The 25,079-nt window shown below is 55.6% G+C and overlaps 1 protein-coding gene across 17 annotated transcripts in view; it reads left to right on the top strand.

Annotated features, from left to right (window-relative positions):
• WDR27 (WD repeat domain 27) overlaps positions 1 to 24,842 on the top strand; it is a 151,746-nt gene extending 126,904 nt beyond the window's left edge. For 12 of the 17 annotated variants that reach the window (XM_045079990.1, XM_045079988.1, XM_045079989.1 and 9 more), the window contains one exon: positions 9,421 to 10,383. In XM_045079990.1, the coding sequence (XP_044935925.1) occupies positions 9,421 to 9,771 (351 nt within the window). In that variant the 3' untranslated portion in view covers positions 9,772 to 10,383. Of the gene's footprint in view, positions 1 to 8,708; positions 9,328 to 9,420; positions 10,384 to 24,153 lie in introns of those variants that run through there. The other 5 variants (XR_006606764.1, XR_006606765.1, XM_045079992.1 and 2 more) reach the window with 5 other exon arrangements.
• The last annotated feature ends 237 nt before the right edge of the window (positions 24,843 to 25,079 follow it).

Below are 25,079 nucleotides of genomic sequence, written 5' to 3' on the forward strand. Positions count from 1 at the left end.
AGGACTTGGGTCCGGCAGAGACTCACGGCCTGGCGTCCGGGGGCCTGGCTCTGGTCAGGTGGCGTGGCTTTTCCTTCCAGCAAAGCATGGACGTGAGGACAGTTGGGGGCTTCCCGGAGGAGGGTCACTCGGATCCTGTGGGGCCGGGCTGAGGGCTGTCGTCTCCAGCAGTTAGAGCGCACGGCCTCCAGGGCCACCCTCACTCACAAGTGCAAGTCAGAGGTTTCCCGCGCAGCCTCCGATCCGGAAACCTGTGGGAAGGACCATAGGATGAGGAGCAGAAGACGAGCTGAGGGCGAAGCCCAAGCCCCATAGGTGGGGACGGCGGGACCCTCCTCTGACCTTCCCGGCCCTCGAGCTGAGGGAAGGAGAAACAGACGGTGACTTAATGGAGATGCTAGCCTGTGGGACGGGGCCTCCTTCCGTTCACAAATGCGGTTGTGATTTAAGGAAAAGCACATTCTTACGGATCTGGAAGCCCAACTTCCAGAAGGAGACGCTCACCTGTCTTCACGTTAACGCCTCACTGGAGGGAAAAGCCCCCTTGACAAAGGCGAGGCGTCCAGGGTCCCGTAGGCCCTTTCGCATCTGACCGCCCTTTTCCTCCCTGCCCCTGTGATCCGTCGCCCTGACAGCCCTGGGACAGCGGCTCTTCCTGCCCCCAGGTCCTGTCCCCGGGCTTTAATAAAACCACCGTTTCGCACTGAAGATTCTCAAGAATCCCTTCTTGGCCGTCGGCTCTGGACCCCACCGACATTCACAACCTCCATCAACGGGACGCAGGGAAACGGATCTCCCGGTGGCCGCAGAGCACGCAGGGAAGGACACAGATGACACTGAGCTAAAGGACAGCACCCAGAGAAGGTGGGGTCCCCAGTGCCCTCTCCTGAGGACTCCGGACCCTGTCCACGTCCCTGTATGGGACACACAGGTCAGCCGTGCTCAGACTGGGGCATGCTTGGCCGTCTGTGTGGCTGACGTGCACCCAGGTCCGCTGCTCTGGGGGCCCAGACCCCGCCCCATGTCCCGCTGCTACCGGCCAGCCCAGGGCCCCAAGCACAGGCCGCCTGCTTGGACCTGAGGACCTACATGTCCGCCCGTCTGGCCACTGCGTTAATGAGCTTCAACTTTGACCTAAAGATATCTTCTTCGCCAGGGGAGGAATTATAAAGCATAAAGATTGTTTGCGCCTTTCTGGAAGAAAAATGGATTCTTATCGATTGACACCGTGTCGTCGACTCTAACTGGAGAAACATGTTAACGAGGAAACGCAGTGAAAGGAGCCGTGCCTCGTCCCCGCTCGTCCTGCAGCGGCACGGCTCACTGCGACGCGTCCTGCGGGCGAGCGGCTCTGCTGACCTCGGCAGCACGTTCCCCGTGGGTAAAGCCAGAGGAGGCCCAGTGCCTCGGCTGGAAGGCGGCAGCGCACGGGAGCTCCGGGCAGGACCCTCCGCGGCCCCAGGAGGACACGCGCACGTTCTGGACGTGGGACTTGGAGCCGACAGCCCAGAAAAAATTCTCGAGATGTCTTCGGTACAAAAAGGTGATTCTGTTGAAGCTCGGGGACAGGACCCACGGGTGGAAAGCCCTGCCCCGGGAACAAGCAGTGACTGTCCTCCACCCTCCGGCTGGGAGGGGCCGGGAGTGTCCGTCTCTAAGGAATCTGGAAGCAAGAAGGTTTCCAGGACCTTGAGGCACAGCTCTTGTCGGGAAAAGGTCACTCATTACGGCCTAATAAAACCCGAGTTGTGAGACCCGACAGATGTGTATCGGGCCATATGCTTGGGGGTGACTGCAAACACGTGTCTTGGGCGTTTTAGAGATAAAGGACGTTTCCAGAGGAATTTGTAGACGTTGAAGCAGACTTACAGGGTCCGGGGCAGGGCCTCTGGCCGTCAGCAAAGTAAGAACATCGAGGCAGCTGAGCCCCTGGAGGAACGTCACTCTGCTTCAGGGACCCGTCGATGGCTGTAGGTCGTAAGGACGTTTAATAGTTTTTCCTCTTGCTTTGTTTCCCGCATCAATTCTCTGAACCCGGACGCCGGGGCTCCGGTGGCTCTTGGCTTCCGGGTCCCGCCGAAGCCTTCTGAGCTGCCTTGTGGGGACAGCGGCTGCGGGGCCCGGCCCGGCCTGCGGTGTGACGGCAGAGGCCCGCGAGGCCTGGGGAAGCAGACGCCGGTCAGGAGGCTTCGGAGCACAGCCATCCGGCTCGGAGGCCCCAGATGAAGCCGTCCTCACGTCCTGTGTACAGCGGCTTGTTTCTTGGTCTCCAAGTGCTACCAGTCATGCTTCAGAAGTGGGGGAATCCGCTTGTTTCCCAGCCGTCGGTCCTCAGAGCTCATCAGTGCAAGCACGGGCCTCGCCTTCAGACAGCCGCTCTGTCCCGCGAGCCTTTCTCCGTGTTGCTCTCCTACTGTTGGAGGGTCGAACGTGTCCGTGACTTCATTCCGTCATTTCTTACGGCCACGTTCTTGCACTCTGAGCAGAGAAGCGTTCCACACTGTTCCGTGCTTTCTGCGCAACTGCTGTGTTTCCACAGAAACAAAACAGAGACCAAAATGACGGAAAGCCAGACCACGGAGACGGATCTACAGGTGACCTTACTGTGGACAGTAGAGTAAGTTAGACCAGGTGCCCGTGTGGCTCAGTCCGTTGAGCATCTGACTTTGATTTCGGCTCAGGTCACGATCTCAGGTTGTGGGATCGAGCTCCGCTTCCAGCTCAGCGGGAATCAGCTTGAAGTGCGCTTTCCCTCTCCCTCTGCCCCTCCTTCCCCACCCAAAGAGAATTCAAAGGCTGTCTTGAAATTAAAGCCAGAGAAGCTGACCTGTAGCACTCAGTAGGTGGTTGTGAGCAGGTCACACACGTGCCAGGGGAGGACAGACAGGTCCTTAGGAAGGATCCAGCTCCAGCACTGCGGGAAGGGCGGGCAGAGTCTGATGCTGGGGTGTCGACGCGTCTGCAACCTGAGCTCCAGAGCCAGACGAGACGCAGTGAAGGAGCGGCGAAACCAGAAGCAAGAAACACTGGCCAGGACTTCTCCTAAATTAAAAAAAAAAAAAAAAAACCGGCATCAATCTGTGGTTGAGTCTGCGTAAAAGGACAGGCAGGAAGAAAGGTCACAGTCACTTCACCTCAATCCACGGCAAACCGCAGACGGAGGGAAGATCTCGGAAGCAGAGAAAAGAAATCTACTAAGCCTCAAAGGGATGAGGGCGGGGATGAGCGCGAACTGTGACAAGCAGAAGAAACGGAGGTGACTTTGGTCATGGCCTGTCCAGAAGCCGCCACCCCCCAAGGTGTCCTCAGAAACAGAGATGCTTTCCCAAAGAAAGGACTGGCGGGAGCTGTCACCAGCCGCTCGCTCTGCACCGAGACCAGGAGGGGGTCCTCAGGGAGACGGAGAATGGGCCCCACAGGGCAGAGTGACCTTCAGAAGTACAGGGCGCCAGCACGGTCGCCGATGCTGGTAAATCTGGAGCAGTATTTACGTAAACGAGTGTGGTTCAGAGTTTAGAATCTTCGTGGCATTCAAGTGCGTGGAAACCCCTGCAGGTTGCGGAGGCAGAGGACGGAGCAGAGGTGCGAAGGGCCGGGTCGCCGGTTCTGGTCTGCCGGCCGGCGTGTCCACCCGCGGCCGTGACTGCCCGCGACCGTGACTGCCCGCGACCGTGACTGCCCGCGGCCGTGACTGCCCGCAACTGTGACCGCCCGCGGCCGTGACCGCCCGCGACTGTGACCGCCCGCGGCCGTGACCGCCCGCGACCGTGACCGCCCGCGGCCGTGACCGCCCGCGACCGTGACTGCCCGCGGCCATGACCGCGCTGTCTGGGTTCCCAGAGTTTTGTCTCAAGTTTTGAAATCAGGACGTTTGGAGCTCTGAGCGCCTTTGGCTATTTGGGTTTTGTTTTTTGTTTGTTTTGTTTTGTTTTTTGGTGGTTTCCTTTGAATTTCGGGATGGTTCTTCCTAATTCTGTGAGTCTTCTCTCTTTTTTTCTTGGCTAGCCTGACTACGGGTTTGGCAATTTTATCTTTTCAAAAAAGGTAACTTTCAATTTAACAGATTTTTTTCTGTTGTTTCCCCTCACGTATTTCATTTTCCGTGTTCCAAGATTCGCGGTTTCTGCGGAGCTCTGCTCTGACCTTAATCCCTCCTTCTGCTCACTTAGGGCTCCCTTCCGCTGTTTCTAGGTCTTTGAGGGGTAAAGTTAAGCTATTGATGTGAGATCTTTCTTCTCATTGGGCATTTATCCATTATCGCCGCACCCGCGCGCTGGGAGCGGAGCTGCTCTGTCCTGTGTGTCCTGCCACCTCGCGTCCTGGTGGTTTCCTCTTTGACTCCGCGGTTGCTCAGGAGGTAATTTCCACATGTTCGCGGGCGTTCCCGCTTCCCTTTAGTTTCACACCTTGTGTTTGGACAAGATCCTGGAGATGATTTAACCTCGTTGGCTTTGGTAGGACTTCTTTTCTGAGCTCTCGTGGGATGTGCCCTGGAGAACGCTCTGGGCTTGCGCTCGGCGGCTGGGTGGGCTCTGCGTCGTCTGCTGGCGGCTGGGCGGCCGGTTCCCGCTGCTGCTTGGAAGGGAGAATGGAACACGAGTCCGGGGGTCTGACCTTCCCGGCCACTTGGACCAGACACCGTGCGACCGTGAGGTGTGCGGCGGCAGAGCTTCCCCCCTGCACAAAACCAGCGGAAATGCTCCAGGCAGTGGCTGGCAGTGCCTGTGCGGGGCGGTCAGAGCCGATACCCCGGGGAGAGTTCATGAGATCAAACTGCACAGAGAGCTTGTGTTAGTGACGCTAGAGAACGAACACGGACCTTCACTAGTAGCAAGTAACTAGACTGTTTACCGAGACGCGAGTCTGATCTTCCTCAATCCGCTGAAGACAACTTGAGTTCCAACGCCAGAGGTTCTGAGTAGTATGTGTTTGATTTAAAAATGTTAAGATCAACTTCTAGAAGTCTTGGAGATTCATTTGTTTATAAGTTTTGGCATCCTACGGAGAGGGGACTTGATAGGCTGAGTGATTTCCTCTCCCGGCTCACCCGGCCTGCTGACTGCGTGGGGCTCCCTGACATTGGGTTACGGACCTGGACCAAATGCCTCTTCCAGAAAGAATCTTGGGAGGTAAACGTGAGTATTTCTTGAACAACTGTCCTAAGATTGGGTGGATGGAAAGATACATTTTCAAGTTCTTTAGTGTTCATTAGGCTCAAACCATTTTCCCTAGAAAATACAGTCTAGGTTTGCAGCTTGTCTCTAGCAAAATTGCTCTTGGTGGACTTTTCCTTCGCACCTGCCTTGATCCGTCCCAGTGTCCTGCGGCCGGCTGTGCCCGGCGAAGGCATCGCAAATGGCCACGTCTCAAATCAGACCTTCCTCGACAGCACACACCCCTCAAAGTAAAGTTCTATCATAAAAACGGAGTCAAAACCTGAGTTAATAGGCCATGCTCGTCATTACCTCTGATCCGGTGTCCGTGTCGCACACTGTCACGTCAGGGGAACGACCGCCAGAAAACAGGCTTCCCACTTTCACCGGCCAAAGGTAGATTCGACAAGATAAAATGCATCGTGGTGAAGCAAGTTCTAGTGTGGCTGGACAACAGCTGAGAATCAGGAGAACGGCATTTCAGCCGACGGTTTAAACACGTCCTTAGGGTCACCGAAGCCGCTGCCACGTGGACTGTCCTTAGCCGTGCTACTCACTTGTGCGAGACGGACCGGAAAACCTGCGGGAGTCACGAAGTTTGACCTGGAGAGTTTTGATGTTCTCCTTTGTTTTTGGTGCTGGTGAGGAAGTGTGCAGGAGGAGGCCTGGGGGTGTCCGTCCCTCGGGGGTGGCCTCACTCGGGGGGTGTCCGTCCCTCGGGGGTGGCCCTCACTCGGGGGGTGTCCGTCCCTCGGGGGTGGCCCTCTCGGGGGGGGTGTCGGGTCCGTCCCTCGGGGGTGGCCCTCACTCTCGGGGGGGGGGTGTCCGTCCCTCGGGGGGTGGCCTCACTCGGGGGGTGTCCGTCCCGGGGGGGGGGTGGCCTCACTCACTCGGGGGGTGTCCGTCCCTCGGGGGGGTGTCCGTCCCTCGGGGGTGGCCTCACTCGGGGGTGGCCTCACTCGGGGGGTGTCCGTCCCTCGGGGGTGGCCTCACTCGGGGGGTGTCCGTCCCTCGGGGGTGGCCTCACTCGGGGGTGGCCTCACTCGGGGGGTGTCCGTCCCTCGGGGGTGGCCTCACTCGGGGGGGGGTGGTGGCCCTCCTCACGGGGGGGGGGTGTCCGTCCCTCGGGGGTGGCCTCACTCGGGGGGTGTCCGTCCCTCGGGGGTGGCCTCACTCGGGGGGTGTCCGTCCCTCACTCGGGGGGGGTGGCCTCACTCTCGGGGTGGCCTCACTCGGGGGGGTGTCCGGGTGGCCTCCCTCGGGGGTGGCCCTCACTCGGGGGGGGTCCGTCCCTCGGGGGTGGCCTCCCTCACTCGGGGGGTGTCCGTCCCTCGGGGGGGGTCGGGGGGTGGTCCCTCCTCACTCGGGGGTGTCCTCGGGGGTGGCCTCACTCCTCACTCGGGGGTGGCCTCACTCGGGGGTGGCCTCACTCGGGGGTGGCCTCACTCGGGGGTGGCCTCACTCGGGGGTGGCCCCATGCTGTCTTCACCTGCCTGACTGCTTTCAGTCCTTCATTTTCTGGGCGGGAAGAAACACTGACTTGTTCTTGTCCTTGCTTCTCCGGAAAACAGGCTGCGTTTGGGGAAGAGGATGAAATGAGAGAAGTCGGTGTCACTGTGGTGGGAGGGACAGTGGGACGGTGCTTCAGAGCCATCCGTGAGGGACGCACACCCATGTCTGCTCTCACACGTGCGGCTGCAAATCCTCACCCCCCTGAGATCCGAGGACGTCCGTTGTGTGTCCACAGCACACCGCATCCATTCACGTCCGCGGACGGCCGGGCTCTTCCCGAGGGAGCCTCGGCTGAGCGCACGGAGAAAGCATCGGAGCCCAGATCCCTCCAGGGTCTGGCTTCCCGCACGGGCCCTGTAGGAGCCGCCAGCTCCTTGCTCGGCAGCAGAGGGCAAAGACGGCCAAACCAAGCGTGTACGTGTGTACCTGATGGGTCTGCTGATGGACCACCTTTATGAAGACACACAGGACACAAGTGAAAGCCCTGAATGACACGACCCCCAGCCTAGGGCAGCTAATGCCAAACCAACAGTCGGACCATGGGGCTCTTGGTGGAAAAGCTGTCCCTGGTTTTGGGAATCCCGGAAAAGGGCATCATGAGTCGCGCGCAGAGCACAGCCCCCTTGTGGCTGTCCTTCCTGAGGTGACTCTCCAGGGATATTTCACGGAATCCCCGCTCACAAGTTTGCAAGGAGTGTCACTGCCGCACAACAAGAAGAGAAGTGAGCTCAGAGAGGCGGCAGCTCAGTCAGGACTGGAGGCTGCCGAGGGCTCGCACGCGGTTCCGGAGGACCGGCCACAGCCCTGCAGGTCCCCGCCACGCCTCTGCGCAGACGACCCTGCAGGTGACGTGTGTGATATTTGCCGGGCGCGTAAGGCCGAGGTTGAACTGAGCCATTAATTTCGGTTAACTGCTGAAAGGGAATGTGACTTAGAAGATCGCTATCAGGGAAAAAACACCCATGCCTTCATGATTTGGGCAATGCTTTGGGAAGGTATGTTTTTGGAAAATGTAGATTTTATAATTAAATAATACATTTTTGATGACCGAAGAAGAAATAGTGAATTCGGGGAGTTCTGAGAGCAAACTAACAGTCTGCACAGAAAGGACAGCGGAGGACCTTGCGCCCCAGATGACATTCTCTGGAGCCCGTGAGGGAGATGGACCCAGAAAACGGAGTTTATTGTGGAAAGAGCAGAAGAGCAGGCATCGGACGTGACTTAGAAACGCAGATTTTGTTTGGCTCCACAGTCCTAACCGAGTCACAGAAGAAAGTCTCTGAAATGCAGCGGAACGGATATCGGAGTGTGGATTTTCCGAACTTCACTGGGTTGAGGGGACGTCAGGAGTGCTTCGGGGCGGGGGGCAGCCCCCAGCAGGGGAAGGCCCGGTGATGGGGTGTCGTGCCGCAGCAGAGCCCCAGTGCCTCGCCCAGAAGTGGGGCGGCTGCCCGTGTGCGTTTGGGCTTGCACCTGCGGACCCCGTGCGACTGCTGACCGTGGGGAGCAAGCCTTCCCACGGGGCGCAGTGTGGCTCGGAGTGAGATCCGGACGGTGGCCACGGCGGCCTCTTCGCGAACACGGAAGGAAGCCTGGTTCCCCGCAGGAGCTCCGAGCACGTCTGTGGGGAGCAAACAGCAACTCGCTTGCAGAGAGCAGGGCGGCCGGTGCGCTTACCCTGGGTTCTGCGGAGCGAGGTCTGCACGGCTGAGCTCCTGAAGGGGACCCTGGGCGCAGAGCAGAGAGGCCGACCAGCCCAGGCAGAGAAGGGCCTTGGGGAAGCGTAGATTTGTAAGGGGAGAATCAGTAAAGAACTTACTGGGGGGCAGGGAGCATGAGCTCCTGTTTCCCCCTGATGCCTGCGGTCCCGTCCGTGACCCATTCCCCGCCATCGTGTGAAGCTGTTCTCTCTGTCAGGACACGATGCGGCCGGAAGCGTGGCCTGACCTGGACGTGTGCTGGGGCGGGCAAGTCCGCCACCGCTCTGGGGACCTGCTAATCCTCCTCAAAGTGCTGACTGCCGGCTGGCGTCTGGTGTTACAGGGTTTCCCGCTGGGGGCCGGCGCTTCCACGTGAGCAGACGGGCCACTGTGGACCCGAAGGCTGTGTGCTTGACGGGACAAGACTAACGCTGGACAATGGGAGACTCCTTTGTTCATCGAAAAATTCATCCAGATGTTCACGCCACAGGCCAGCAAGTACCGGAAGGTATTAGGAAAGTGCCCAGGACAGACCTGACGCTGAGAAGGTGAATCGTGTTTTATAAACGGATAATGCACTTGTGGAACGGCTGCTTCAAACATTTTGGGTACAGAGTCTCCTGCAGTACTGTTTCTAGACGTGTGGTTTCTCCTACTTATTCTGATTTCCTGGGGGAAGAATACTTTCTAAGGGGAAAGATTTTTTAAGAATAGAACAACTGTAAGTTTTCCGCTTAAGAGTAAAACACTGTCTGCTCAGCCCACGCGGTGGCTGCGTGCAGGCAGCCCTTCGGGGCTCTCTGGAGCGGGGAAGTTTGGGACCGTCCCATGCTGTGTGCGGGACGGTCCCTCTCCCGGCCCCGGGCTATGAGCACCGGACCTAGAAGGCCCGACTGTCACATCATGTGTCCTGGAGTCTGGGAACCGGAGTGTGAGCTGCGGCATGACTCCGTCTACACCCGGTGAGAGGTCACGTGTGCAAGATGAGCTGCCCCCTGGGTGTTCTCAGTCCCCTGAGCGCCTCGTAGTAAGTGCCTGTGCGCCTTTTATTCCAGCACGAGGGGCTCCTGTTTCTCAGAACTGAACGGCCCGACCCGACACCTCTCATGCTCTTCGGGAATTACTCGGTGTTAGAAATTTGCAGACCACGCGGTCTAGGCATCTCGACACGTCTGCAGCCTCCCATCAGCACGGTGAGCTCTTCTGCTTTGTTCTGGGGGGTCGGCAGAGCGAGGCCCTGGGGGCGCGTGTCCTCCCTCATGCGCAGACGCGGCGAGAGCTCACACCCCAAGCCCGCGTTTGGGGACAGGGTAGGTGCCGTCGTGTTGCTTCTCTGTCTTGCTTTCAGAAATAAAGAATGTGAAGCTGGATCCTGTCTCTCGCTTCAGAAGCTCTCGGGGGTTTGAAGGAGAACCCGCAGGTGGGGGCTTCGCCGGCCGCGGGCTTGCCCTGTTGCGCCTCGGCTCCCGACGCGGCGACTCCCCCGGGACCTCCTGTTCGCAGCCGGGGGTCTGAGAGGCGCCGTCCTGGTGAAATGCTCAGTGGAGAGTCTGGAGCCTCGAGACTTGGGGCTCAGACGCTCTGGCCTGTGCGTCTGAGACAAGGAAGCCGAGGCTTCGGACGGATCAGTGAATCCCCACCTTGGAGAACGAATTAAAAGCAGATTCTGGGACTAAAACTCAGTTTTCCCCCACTTCCAGTCCAAACACTCTTCATGGTCTTAACTATTTGAAATTACTTTTTTTTTTTAAATTTTTAAACTTTATTTCTTCAGCATTCCAAGCATTGTTAATGCGTTTGGTTTGGTCACGTGTCCTGGCCTTCACGCGCCCCTTTCAACCGTCCCGAATCGCTGCCTTGCGTGGCACAGGTGCCCGGATGGCTCTGCGCTCAGGACGCCTCCGGACTCGATGCCTGGACGCGCGGGATAAATCCACAGTTTTCACGAGCTGCTGGCCGGCCCGGCCACAGGTGACCTCTTTCTCTTGGACTGTGGAAATAATAAAAGTTTCCCCGTTGCCTTTGTCTTGTGTTTTTTTCTTTCTGACCTAAACAAAAGCACAAAAGATATTACATCTGAGCATGACTGGAAGCAGGTGTTTCTACACTAGGCACATGTCTCCTGAGAAGAACCCGTCTTGACCTTTCCTGTTCACGTGCGTGTGTAGGTGTTGTCTTTGGCTTGTTGGGCACGGGCTGGCTTCCCCACCGAGAAAGCACTGAATTTGCCCCAGTATGCTGTGCTGCTTCACTAGGAGAACCGCCGCAGACTCCCGAGCTAACGTGGGGAGCAGCGAGTCAGTCGTCCGCTCGCACTGTGCTTCCCGGAGCTGCCGTGCGCGCTGGGAGACGCGGCTTGTGCTCGGACACCCAGAAGAGCTGCCGGGGAGCATGACTTGGAGTGTGGCTGCGCCTCTTGAGGGGGCCAGGGCTCTTCCCGCTGCTCCGTCCTTCACACAGAGGCGTTGGAAGCATGAGTGTGAGCATCTGTGAGCGTGTGTGTGCGCAGTGTGTCTTGGTGTGTGCATGTGTGTGGGCATGTGTGTGTGCGAGCTTCTGTGAGGGTGTGTGTGTGCACAGTGTGTCCTGGATGTGTGCATGCATGTAAGCATGTGAGCATGTGTGTGTGCAGTGTGTCTCGGTATGTGCATGCGTATGAATATCCATCAGTGTGTGTGTGCACAGTGGCTGTGGTGTGTGCATGCGTGTGAGCACGTGTGTGTATTTGAGAATGCTGCTATGAGACCTGACTTAGAGGCCCGTGAAGGGATAGGGAATAGTAGTTCCCGTAAACACATTTAAGAGCTCATCTACAACAACGGCAGCCTCGTGTTCAAGTGTAAGGAAGGGTGAATGTTTCAAAAATGGTGTTCAAGAAAGTCGAGTTCTGTTTGTATAATGTTAGAATATTGGTCTCTACCATATATGAAAATAATGTCAAGATATGTTAAGAGTTGTATGTAAAACTCTGAATTGGGAAGAACCTCACAGTCACAGAGTAGAAAGGATTGGTTTGAAGACACACACCGTCTCACCTCTCATTCTCTTGTAAAAAATGCACCAAATGTCATAAAAGGGAATCTCGTTAAAAAATAAATACACTCAGAAAGATCAGATATACTGGAGGGGATAAAATAGCTATAAAATTTGGGGAGATAAAAGTTGGATGAAGGGTGATGGATTCGGCACAGGGAGTCCCAAGGGTTGGAAGACCCCACACATGTCACTCGGCTGGGTCCTAGCTCTGCTCACGGCTGCCTCGGGACTCCCTGTGCCTGCTGAATCCATCACCCTTCATCCAACTTCTATCCCAAAATTCTATTACCATTTTATCCTGTGAGGCAGGAATCCATCAGAATCCTAGAGGAGAACACAGGTAGTAACCTCTTCGACATCGGCCACAGCAACTTTTTTCAAGATATGTCTCTAAGGGCAAAGGAAACAAAAGTGAAAATGAACTTTTGGGACTTCATCAAGATCAAAAGCTTCTGCACAGCAAAGGAAACAGTCAACAAAACAAAGAGGCAACCCACGGAATGGGAGAAGATATTTGCAAATGACAGTACAGACAAAGGGCTGATATCCAAGATCTATAAAGAACTCCTCAAACTCAACACTCAAAAAACAGACAATCACATCAAAAAATGGGCAGAAGACATGAAAAGACACTTCTCCAATGAAGACATACAAATGGCTATCAGACATATGAAAAAATGTTCATCATCACTAGCCATCAGGGAGATTCAAATTAAAACCACATTGAGATACCACCTTACACCAGTCAGAATGGCCAAAATTAGCAAGACAGGAAACAACAAGCGTTGGAGAGGATGTGGAGAACGGGGAACCCTCTTCCACTGTTGGTGGGAATGCAAGTTGGTGCAGCCTCTTTGGAGAACAGTGTGGAGATTCCTCAAGAAATTAAAAATAGAGCTTCCCTATAACCCTGAAATTGCACTACTGGGTATTTACCCCAAAGATACAGATGTAGTGAAAAAAAGGGCCATCTGTACCCCAATGTTCATAGCAACAATGGCCACAATCACCAAACTGTGGAAAGAACCAAGATGCCCTTCAATGGACAAATGGATGAGGAAGATGTGGTCCATATACACTATGGAGTATGATGCCTCCATCAGAAAGGACGAATACCCAACTTTTGTAGCAACATGACGGGACTGGAGGAGATGATGCTGAGTGAAATAAGTCAAGCAGAGAGAGTCAGTTATCACATGGTTTCACTTATTTGTGGAGCATAACAAATAGCATGGAGGACATGGGGAGATGGAGAGGAGAAGGGAGTTGGGGGAAATCGGAAGGGGAGGTGAACCATGAGAGACTGTGGACTCGAGAAACTAACTGAGGGTTTTGGAGGGGAGGTGGGTGGGGGATGGGTGAGCCTGGTGGTGGGGATTAAGGAGGGCACGGACTGCACGGAGCACTGGGTTTGGTGCATAAACAATGGATCCTGGAACACTGAAAAAATAAAATCAAAAGGACAAAAAGCCCCCATCACCGGCCACTTCTGAGCTGGGCCTGGGTGGAGCTAAGATCAGGCGCGATGGTGAAGATGCTGGAGATTTCTTCCTGCTTCCACACCTGGGGGCAGCAGCCCCAATCCTGCCTTGCAGATGACTGTGACAGCGGAGGGATGCCCGGTTCTCGAGAGGGCATGACCACTGTCCCGGAGTGTGGCCAGTGCTTATTTGCTAGTGGTGCATGCAGGGCTCCTGGCCCCGCCCCTTCCTCATTTAGGGCCTGCAGATCAGGGGTCCGGAGGTCCCAGCGGACGTCAGAGGGCTTTCCGCCCACCAGCCTCAGAGAACTGAAGATGCAGATACCGGGGCTCCCAGCCAGCGGCCCAGCCAGACAGCCCACAGTCTCCGTCACATGCACCCGGGGCCACCCACCGCCCGAGATTCCCCTCGTCTCTGTTCCCCGGTCACAGTCGTGACCAGAGAAGCAGGAGCGAGTGGAGGCCTGAGGCATGAAAGACAAAGCTCAGAAGATCAAGCAGAAAGTCGTCTGCTGGGAGGAGCAGAAACGGGCCTGCTGAGGGAAAGGGAATCTCCCACCAGCGGCCGCAGGGACATCAGGAGTGGTTGCCTCTGTGAACCAGGAACAGGACACCGCAGATGAGGAGCAGCGAGAAGAGAGAACCACTCGGGGAGGAAAGGTGATTTTCACCTCTAGCAGAACTTAAAATCTCACTCTCCCAGCCCAGGACAGGGCACCCGGACAGAACGTCTCCTGGCTCGCATGCCCGGTGGTGCGCCCCTGCCCCGTCCACAGGCCCTGCCCTGACCTTCGGTTTGAGAAAGGCCAGCTTACATGGAGGCCTGGGCTCTGCCACCTTGCTGTGGTGGGGGGTCTCTGGCCTGGTCTTGAACAGCCTCGCAACGCTGGGAAGGTAAGGCCTTGCTTACGGTGGTGCCCACAGGGGCCTCTGTGCCTCTCAGGGAAGCTGGAGCCGTCACAACCCAGAGAACGTGGCCTTCCCTGGGGGCTTGCAGGGCAGGGTCACTGTCCCACGGCCACACGGGACATGCTTGCAGACACGTGCAGGTGCCTTGGAGTGGGTCTGGGCACACACGTTCATCCATGTGTTGTGCACGGGCAGATCAGCCGGATTGTGCGCAGAGGCAGCGCTCTTCTCCTGGAGGCCGTGGCCATCAGCGAGCCCCCTGCCAGCTCTGTCATTTCTCCGTGACCCCCTCACTGCTGCTCAGATCTTCTCGAGCCACATGCTGGAGAAGGGGAAGGTGTATACACTCAGGCGCATCGGATCGTAACGGAAAATTTGCAACATGTCACTAAACGGGACACTTCTGTCGCGTTATGGTTTCCTGGGCTAACGTTTGTGGTGGGCGCTCACAGACCTAACCGAGTCTGAGCGGCCGCGTCGACGGCGTCAGCGACGTGCGCACGAGGACGCCGTGGGACCTTCCTGTGGCGCCGATGAGCGCGTCCCGCTCACCACCAGGGCTGCCTTCCCTGTCAAGTGCAGCAGGAGTGAAGGCGTGCGGAGACCAGGACGCGGGCTCCCAGCAGGGCCCTGTGGGGTAGAGGGCGCCCCGGCTCGGGGCCGTTGGTGAGATTCCGGGCTCTGCGGCGACGAAGGGACGCGGCCCCCAGGGCCCAGGTGACTGTGAGAACGAGCCGCACGCCCCGCGTGGTACCAGGCATCACCTTCCTCGGGACACCGGCTGTTTCCCACCACAGCTCCAAGACCCCGTCCCCCGCTTCCATGCTCGAGACAGATCTGGGAGTTGGCGTGCCTCGTCAACACGCCAGCGTGGTGGAGTCGCAGGTCGGGTGAGGCCCCCGGAGGGGTTCGAGGCTGCAGGAGAGGCTCTCGGTCCAGCGTGAGGGACACAAGAGCTTTGATGCTACAAATGGGAAAACTAGAAAAACCTGGGGAAACCACTGAACAGAACAGTCAACAGACACACTGGTGTGAGGTCACCTGGGCCGAGGACACAGCATGTTCTGGAAAGCCCAGAGAGGGTGTGCCTGGAAGAGGGAGGCCGAGGGGGCTTGGGGCTTCCGGGCCAGGGTGAGCCGGGAGGGCAGGGCTGGAAGATGCAGCTTGTCTGGGAACGGGGCGGAGGGCGGGGCGGGGGGCAGGTGACAGAGCAGCTGGTGAGCGGCGAGAGAAACCAGGGGCTCCTGGTCGAGGGGCACATGAGCCGTCTCAGGCAGACAGCCCGGGAGGAGACGCAGCCGCGCGCTGTGTCCTCGAGCTTGGGTTGTTGTTGGGGGAGCGGCTGCTTTCGGAACAAGACTGGCCGAATGGACACAAGTGTCCCTCCACGGAAGGAAGAACGAGCGTTTCTGAGTAAGCGAAGTTGGCGTTGGCGCGGCATGGCGTCCGCAAGTCATGGGGACATCTTGTGATCCTGTCTCCGCGGTGATTCAAATTCAGTTTAATTAACATGTAGTGTATTAGTTTCAGAGGTAGAATTTCGTGACCCATCCGTCTCATACACCCAGTGCTCATCACATCACGGGCCCCCGGAATGCCCATCGCCCACTCACCCCGTCCCCCGCCTGCCCTCCAGCAGCCCTCAGTGTGTTTCCTGTGACAGTCTCATGGTTGGTCTCCATCTCCGATTTCTTCCCATTCAGTCCCCCCTTCCCTAATTCCTCTGCACTATTCCTTATATCCCACATACAAGTGAGACCATGTGATAGTCGGTCTTTCTCTGATTGACTTATTCTCTCCCCACAATACCCTCGAGTTCCATCCACGTTGTTGCAAATGGCACGATTTCATGCTTTTTGATGGCTGCGTAATATTCCATTGTGTATATAGACCACATCTTCTTTATCTGTTTGTCTGCGGGTGGACACCAACAGAGCTTTTTCCACAGCTGGGCTGTTGTGGACGTCGCTGGGGTGAGGTGCCCCTTCAGATCACTGCATTTGTATCCTTTGGGTAAACACTCAGTGGTGCGATTGCTGGGTTGCAGGCGGCCCTCTGTTTGATTTTTTGAGGAACCTGCACAGTTTCCCGTGGTGGCTGCACCTGTTTGCGCTCCCATCAGCAGGGCGCGAGGCCCCCTTCTCCGTGTCCTTGCCAATGTCGGTTGTCTCCTAGGTTGCTGACTCTGGCCGTCCCGGCCAGTGTGAGGTTCACTGTAGCCTCGGTTGTCTTCATGGTAATTTTAATGTGATATGTAAAAAATAAGCTACCTGGAATTTAAAAAGCAGATGAATTGATCGGTTCTATTTTTAATACTTGAAAGGATGTTTTAAGATCACCACGAGACTTCTTTTCCCAAAGCATTTTTTCTGATAAATCCTATCAGTGAAAAATGAGAGAAACAAAAGCAAGCAGTTTTGATTTAAAATGCCTTCATTCCCAAAACGCTGGCCCAAGAACACGCCACAATCTCCTCATACATTTATGTCCAGTTTCTAGTGTGCGGAAGGCCCGGCAGTGGGGACGGTCTGATTCTGATTTAACCAGCGGGACCCCCCCTTCTCGGTCTGGAATGTGAGCTCTGATCGCAGAGACTTTGTAGTGACATCGACTGTCTGCTCAGATTTTCCTCACCAGAGATCCAGACCATTCCTTTGCAACAACAGAATCTCGGCAGGACGCGCTGCCCGGGAACTTGGAGAGAAGAAAGTTCAGAGGCGCAGTTGGGTACAGACTCTGGAGCTGGGTGACGGAGATGACTCCTCGCCTCTGGAATGTCACAGGCCCCCTGGTCATGCTCTGTTGGCGGGAGGAGGCGTTGTTTATGCCAGGCGGGAGAAGTCACTTAACTCGTGTCCTTTGATCAAACATTTTTTTATGAGACCTGAATAAATCATTCTTCTAAAAGTGGTATCCCGGGCAGGGAGACGGTGTGCCTTTCTGAGGGATCCAGAAGCTGTGCTGCCCTTCCGCAGGGGAGAGGTTCTGCCTCGAGTGCTTTGGCCTGACCCCGGACAAGCTCTCTGCCGCCTTCTCCTTCTTTTCAAGAAGGTGGAGAGAGAAAGCATAAGCATGGGTGAGAGGCAGAGGCAGAGGGAGAAGCTGACTCCCTGATGAACAAGGAGCCCAAGGCAGGACTCGATCCCAGGACCCTGAGATCATGACCTGAGCCAAAGGCAGACGGCCCCACTGACTGAACCACCCAGGCGCCCTATTCCTCTGTGCTTAATGTGTCTTTTATCTCTGGCTGCTTTTAAGCTCTCCTCTTTATCACCGGTTTTAAGTAACTTGATTATGATGGATCTTAGCATAGTTTTCTGAAGTTTCTTGAGGCTGGGATTTATTGAGCTTGGATCTTATTCTTGGATTTTTTTTTATAAGATTATTTATTTATTTATTTGACAGAGAGAGATCACAAGCAGGCAGAGAGGCAGAGAGAGAGAGGAGGAAGCAGGCTCCCTGCTGAGTAGAGACCCCGATGCGGGGCTCCATCCCAGGACCCTGGGATCATGACCTGAGCCGAAGGCAGAGGCTTTAACCCACGGAGCCACCCAGGCGCCTTGCTTTTCTTTTCTATTTGTAAGAGCTCTTTACATAGGAGGTGTTCGTCCTCCGACTGACACTGGGTGCGAGTATTTTTGCTCGTCCATTCTTGAACTCCTGTAAGCCTGGACCCTGATTTGCTGCGACTCAACCCTGAGCTGGCAGACCTCACTGGGGATCTCGTAGCTGCCAAACCCCACGGGTTCTTGCCCAGCGCGAGCCTGCTCCCCGTCCCACTGGGCCTGTTCTCCCCGCCCATCTCGCGCACTCCTCCCGCCTCCTGCCGCACGGCACCCCCACTGCTTCCCCTGCCGCCCTTTCTGCTGTCTTCCTCCGCCTCCCTTGAGCGCTCCTTCGCCGCCGCCCTCACTGGCCGCTCCGAACTGACCATCTCTTCTGAGTTCATCCAAACTCCCCAGCACAAATCCCATGGCGCACGGGCGTTGAGGAAGGCTTGTGGCTGGATGTGGTGGCCCTGACCTCAGAGCGGGTAGGGAGGCTCCGTGCTGCAGGGGCCAGCCTGGCAGGCCGCCCACTCCGCTAGCCACACGCGGTGGCCCGTCTCCTCTTCCTTCCCACCGCCCGCTCCCCATTCTCGCACACAGCCCACGGTCAGCCAGACGCTCTTCCTGAATCCCCACCCCGTGGGCTGGCCTGTGCTTTACACTCAAGCACCTCCTGGAGTTTCTGATTCCCACGGGCAGGGTAAAACCCGGTGTGCACCGAACACTCCCATCCAGGGCACGCACACACGTCACGGGGCCTGCGTGCCGTAAGGGCAGGACGTGGGCAGCTGAGACAGAGACACAGAGGGATAGAGACAGAGAGACAGAGATAGAGAGAGACACACAGAGAAAGACAGAGACAGAGAGATAGAGACACAGAGAGATAGAAAGAGATAAAGAGACAGAGATACAGAGTCAGAGAGACAGCGATAGAGACAGAAAAAGAGACAGAGATAGAAAGACAGAGACAGAGAGAGATAAGAGACAGAGATATATAGAGACGGAGAGAGAGATAGTCAGAGAGACAGAGACAAAGAGAGAGACAGAGACAGAGAGAGATAGACCATGAGAGAGATAGAGATAGAACAGAGACAAAGAGATAGATCCAAGAAGACCTATAGACCAAGAGAGACAGAGACAGAGACACAGAGGTAGGGAGAGATGGAGAGAGACGGAGAGAGGGTCAGAGCGGTCTTTGCCGCCGGACTGATTTTCTGGTTTGCCGGGTGCAGGCAGAGGTCCTGGAGTGTGGCCGCTGGGTCAGTGACATCCCCAGGGATATTTACCAGAGGTGCCGGCCCCGTGCTGGCCCTGCAGCAGACCTGGGCATCAGAGGGGGGCCTGGGGCCTTACTTTTGTTTGGGAGCCCCCCTGGCATCTAGGGTACTCGCTGGGGCCTGAGAACCACGGGGCGAGGAACTTTCGAAGGTCTCAGGCGTGAGGGGCTGACAGATGCGGGTTGGGGCTGAGAGGAGCTGGTAGGTCCCTTTCCCACTGAGATGTGGCCAGAGGGGCAGGGCGTTGTCCCCTGGAGGGGACTGATGGAGCTTCCCAGCGGGTCCCGGGGGGTCGCCTTACAGAGCAGGAGGAGCTGTGTGGTATCAAGCGTCTTTGTGATCTCGAGTGTCCCGCTGTGTGCTGGGGGTCCAGCCGTCCTCGGCTGTCTGCAAACGCTGAGCCCCCATGGCCTCCGCGTGCGCATCCCGGGGAGCCCCTCAGGCCTGCGCGGTCTTAGCTCATTCATTTCTGAAGAGCTTCGTTTTCTTTACTGTGAGTTTCATATTTGTCTGTGTGGATTTCATAGCCAAGAAAATGCTAAAAAGTCACTAATTAAAATAAAAAGTCCTAAATGTTTTAACCTCGTGGCTTCGCCGTCCTGTAAGAGCAGATGAAGGCGGCTTTCCCTAGAACCCACGATGTATTAAGAGCCACAGTGGAATTTGGCTCCAGTTTTGGGAAAACGAGAGACTCAGTGTCACCCTCGCACACCAGGGCTGGCGGGAGGCGGGTGTGCTCGCGAGTCACGTTCGGACGCCCGTCCTCACTAAGGAGAGGCCAAGCAGCGTCTCTTCTGGAGATGACTGAGTCGGGAACGTGGGGGCGCTCCCTCCCGAGAGATCGCGAGGTAGCTAGGGGTCCACACGGAGAGTTGTCCAGGGCAGGGAGGGCTGGGGTCTCTCTCCCCGCTGGGCCCCTGAAGTCTTCCCCTCTCCTAGCACCAGCCTCTTCTCCCCCTGCTCCCAGCTTCCCTGGCACATTCTCAAACCCTCACCTCAGCCCCTGGGGATGGTTTCTTCTCTGGTTCCCTGGGAGGGTCGTCTCCCTGGCTAGACTGTGAGATCCTCCGGCACTCCTTCCCACACCAGAGCCACCCGAGTCCTCTGCATCGCACACCGGGGAAAGCAGGGCTCACGGAGGCTCTGCGCTTGTCCAAGTTCCCACGCCGGGCGGCACGGAGTGGGGGTCTGGGCCTGGGAAGCCGCTGCTCCGTTCCGTTTCATTTCCCACCCGCGGGTCGGACGCCAGCCGGACAGCACAGCCGAGCACACGGTCTGGTGCGCAGGGAGCGTAGCTCAGCATCACGGCTAGAATGATGCTCGGCAATTGTGTGACTTCTTCAAAAAACATTTCTCCTGGTGACCTATTTCCTTGAAGCAAACCAACAAATGATTTCAGTGAGGAAACTCCACCTCACTACCTGCTCGTGTTTATTGTCAACAGAAGAACTGGAGTGAAGGCGACCGTGTTGTCCTGCCGTGGCGTCCCGGGGCCGGACGTGCTGTGACGCAGTGGGACGTGGACAGCAGCTGGATTCCACACGCGCTTCTGACCACTGGCATGCTGGGTTTCCAGCCCTTTGGAAGTACACGGGATTCCTAGTGACTGTTAGGCACGGGTTTCGGCCCCCAGAAAGACATTTGCTCCCTGGGGAATTCTTGCCATGGCCGGCGCCCGCCCCACCCCCAGCCCCTCCGCAGCCCTTTTCCTGCTGCTCCTTCGGTTCCTTTCCCCAGTAGATAAAAATAGCAAAGTGAACATAACACGTTCACAACACCATAAAGAAATCAAACCAGAGGTAAGAGGACAAGACGACTGGACATGAAGTAGGCACTTGCGTTCCCTTCTTTGTTTGAATCCAGCTCTGAAGTTGTCCAAGCACCATGGAAAGTTTAATAATTTGGAAAGAACATTTTCCTACAGCAAATGGATTTTTAGTCTGGAAGGATCCATTTACACTCGAGCTAGGAACTGTGGGTTTAGTCTTGCTGCCTGTGACGTCTTTGGCCACGTTGGTGTTTATTTAAGCCGAGAGAAACGTGCCCGCGCAGCTGAGGGAGAACGTCTGTGTGGGACTTGGGCACGGATGACTGTGGCTGCGGGGCTCAGCCGAACCTCCACGACGGCTTCCTTGGTTCCGTCCTTCGCGCCGCCCAATTTCCTACGATCTGCCGGTGCCCGTCTCTCTGGTTATGCTGACGGCCGTGAGATCGCTTGCGTCTCCCACCAGCGACCGTGGCCTTTGTTAGCCAGTCCTGGGGACACTTCCTTCAGTTCTGTTGTTGCTGTTCCTACCCTCATCAGCCCTCTTTTTCCGGCCCACTGGGTGCGTAGAGCTACAGACCATCCAGAATTCTTACTTGGCAGACGGCCGTGGCTCGGGCGTCGGCATCTGCTCGCCGAGCTGCAGCTTTGTTATCTTCCGTCCCGAGCACACGATTTCACTCTTCGAATCTCTCCTCGCAGACCTGAGGGATCTGCTCTAAGTTCGCTTCTCCCACGGGAGCTAGGACACACCTTGCCCCTCCCTCAGGCAGTGTCTGCCAGGCCTGGCCGTGAGCTTTCCTGCTTCCCTGTGTCAGGAGAGTCATCTTGTTATTACCTGAAAACCAGTGTTTGGGATTCCCTTTACTGTTGGGTGACCCGTCGTGGTGAGAACTTCCCAGTGTCCCTCTGATAAGCGGTCTGTTTTCAGTGATCGTTGCTTATCACTCAAACAATGTCTCAGAATTTTCTTTTCTTTTTGCACTCTAATTTTGCTTGGTTGTATTGGGTTGAAAATACCATTTGAAATGCAAGTACTTGGCCAAAGAAAGACCCTCATCCACACGTTACCTCTCCTTGCCCTAGTCAGAATCAAACCGTGGGTGGGCATAAGCTATTTCTAAATAACACTAAGAACTAAGCCATCTCTAACAACTCTACCAGCAGTAACGATTCATTCTCGTGTTTCCAAAGACGGTACTGTTTTTGTAGTGACTCGTGTCACGTGACCTATGCATTTACTAGAACCTAGTGTAGACTTGCCTCTCCACCCCACCCCCCGTCCCCAGGGAGCCTCTGGGGAAGAGCTGAATGGAAACAGGTTCAAGGTTGGCCAGGTCTCTGGCTTTCGTGGGGCTCAGATCCCGACTTCTCAAAGACCGTGGGATTTCCTGTTCCTGTTGTGAGTTAACTATTCCAAGCTCCATGCCTCTAATCCAGATACAAACCTCTAACCAACAATGGACTTTCTGTGCAAACACCAATCCTGCAGTGTTTGAGAGAGGCAGAGGAGGGTGCAGAGAGCTTGGTGGAGGCTGGACCTGCTGTCCGCTCCATCCACTCGCCGGCCACAGACCTTGGACCCCTGACATGTGCCAAGCACCATACCAGACACTCTTTCTGTTTCTTAAATTTATTCATTTTTTTATTTTATTTTATTTTTTAAATTTTTTTTTTAATTTTTAGCGTAACAGTATTCATTGTTTTTGACCACACCCAGTGCTCCGTGCAATCCATGCCGTCCATAATACCCACCACCTGGTACCCCGACCTCCCACCCCCCCACCACTTCAAACCCCTCAGATTGTTTTTCAGAGTCCACAGTCTCTCATGGTTCACCTCCCCTTCCAATTTCCCCCAACTCCCTTCTCCTCTCCATCTCCCCATGTCCTCCATGATATTTGTTATGCTCCACACATAAGTGAAACCATAGGATAATTGACTCTCTTTGCTTGACTGATTTCACTCAGCATCATCTCCTCCAGTCCTGTCCATGTTGCTACAAAAGTTGGGTATTCGTCCTTTCTGATCTCTCCAAAGGCAAAGGAAACAAAAGCAAAGATGAACTTTTGGGACTTCATCAAAATCAAAAGCTTCTGCACAGCAAAGGAAACAGTCAACAAAACAAAGAGGCAACCCACGGAATGGGAGAAGATATTTGCAAATGACAGTACAGACAAAGGGCTGATATCCAGGATCTATAAAGAACTCCTCAAACTCAGCACACAAAAAATAGATAATATATCAAAAAATGGGCAGAAGATATGAACAGACACTTCTCCAATGAAGACATACAAATGGCTCTCAGACACATGAAAAAATGTTCATCATCACTAGCCATCAGGGAGATTCAAATTAAAACCACATTGAGATACCACCTTACACCAGCTAGAATGGCCACAATCAACAAGACAGGAAACAACATGTGTTGGAGAGGATGTGGAGAAAGGGGAACCCTCTTCCACTGTTGGTGGGAATGCAAGTTGGTGCAGCCTCTTTGGAGAACAGTGTGGAGATTCCTCAAGAAATTAAAAATAGAGCTTCCCTATGACCCTGCAATTGCACTACTGGGTATTTACCCCAAAGATACAGATGTCGTGAACAGAAGGGCCATCTGTACCCCAATGTTCATAGCAGCAATGGCCACGGTTGCCAAACTGTGGAAAGAACCAAGATGCCCTTCAACGGACGAATGGATCAGGAAGATGTGGTCCATATACACTATGGAGTATGATGCCTCCATCAGAAAGGACGAATGCCCAACTTTTGTATCCGCATGGACGGGACTGGAGGAGATGATGCTGAGTGAAATAAGTCAAGCAGAGAAAGTCAGTTATCACATGGTTTCACTTATTTGTGGAGCATAACAAATAGCATGGAGGACATGGGGAGATGGAGAGGAGAAGGGAGTTGGGGGAAACTGGAAGGGGAGGTGAACCATGAGAGACTATGGACTCTGAAAAACAATCTGAGGGGTTTGAAGGGGCGGGGGTTGGGAGGTCGGGGTACCAGGTGGTGGGTATTAGAGAGGGCACGGATTGCATGGAGCACTGGGTGTGGTGAAAAAATAATGAATACTGTTATGCTGAAAATAAATAAAAAATAAATTAAAAAAAAAAGAAAAGTAACATTTTGGGACATCTGGGTGGCTCATTCAGTTAAGCCACTGCCTTCGGCTCAGGTCATGATCTCAGGGTCCTGGGATCGAGCCCCGCATCGGGCTCTCTGCTCAGCCGGGAGCCTGCTTCACCCCCCCTCTCTGCCTGCCTCTCTGCCTACTTGTGATCTCTGTCTGTCAAATAAATAAATAAAATCTTTAAAAAAAATAAAAGTAAGATTTTGAAAACAAAGATTTAGACATATCGCAGGCCCTCAGAAAAGGGACCCTGATGCTTGCAGGGAACGAGCGGAGACCCTGTCCCGTCTTCCCACTCTGGAGGTTCTCTGACTTCTGCGCCGAGACTCCCAGTCACCCTGTGTCCGCAGGACCTTGGCCAAGTGGCCCTGACCTCCCCCACCACCCACAGCTCTGCCTCTGTCTTGCTCAGCCTGCACGCACAGCATCTGGGTCCGGCCGCGGGCGGGGCTCTGGGGGGCGACGTCCACAAGTGCGGGGCACCCTGGGCTCTTCCTTGCTCTGTTACTCCTGTCGGAGGTGGTACATATTCACGGACTCTTCTTTTCCGTCAAATAGGTGAAATAATTTAGAGTTCCTGGTGATGTTTATTCACGCGCTCATTGACTTTTTCAACAGTATTTACTCTGTTTTTCAGGCAGTGTGTTAGGCCCAGGGGCTCACTGGCGGGCCGGACACGCCGCTTCTTCTCCAGTCGTGAGTGTCTAATGCGGGCAAATGAGGCTGTGACAACATGAAACTTCAAAGTCCCTGAAAACACAACATTTAGGAAGTACCCCTGAATTCTTGGACACTTCCGTGCATGCTGGAACAGAAAATGATCTTACAAAAGAGTTGTTTGGAGCCTCGCAAACCGAATCATCTCAAGGGCCGGGTCTGCGCGAAGATGCAACCCAGAGGCCCCCTGCTGAGGAGCCCGGCCTCTTCCGCGCGTGTGACTCACGTTTCCAGGGCTTTCGGCTTCTGCTAATGCTTCCGAGGGTGTGACTGGGGGTCCCAGCCCAACCGGAGCAGCCGGTGGGCGAGCGTCCTGCCGGGGGGGCTGTGGGGAGAGCAGAGAAAATGCTGCGTTTCCTTTGGCAAAAGCCACAGATTGGCCACGGTACGGTATCCCCCGTCCTGTGCTTCGTGGCACGTGGAGTTGCTCAGAAATGGGTGGCTCAGTCAGGTAAGCCACTGCCTTCAGCTCAGGTCATGGTCCCTGGGTCCTGGGATGGAGCCCCGCCTCGGGCTCTCTGCCAGCGGGGGGCCTGCTCCCAGGTGATCGCGTGGTTCCTCCCTCCTTACCTTCCCTCCGCATCAGTCCCTTCTCGTCCCCCCAACCCTCCCTGTCTCCCCTCCCCACCCCTCCACATCTCCCCCTCCCCAGCCCTCCCCTCCCCCCTTCATCGCCACCCTTCCTTCAACGCGGACTTGTGCCGGGCTCTGGAACCACTTCCTGGCTACCAGGGTGGGGGGACCGTCCCGCCATCCAGGAGCCGAGGGTCTGATGAGGGACTGAGTGGGCAGGAGCGGGACCTAGAGCCGTGGGCAAACGCTCGCCTCCAGCATGTCCTTTCTGGA

The sequence above is a fragment of the Mustela putorius genome, unplaced genomic scaffold (assembly GCF_011764305.1).
Source record: "Mustela putorius furo isolate JIRA1106 unplaced genomic scaffold, ASM1176430v1.1 tig00000450_pilon_pilon_pilon, whole genome shotgun sequence".
NCBI lineage: Eukaryota > Metazoa > Chordata > Mammalia > Carnivora > Mustelidae > Mustela > Mustela putorius.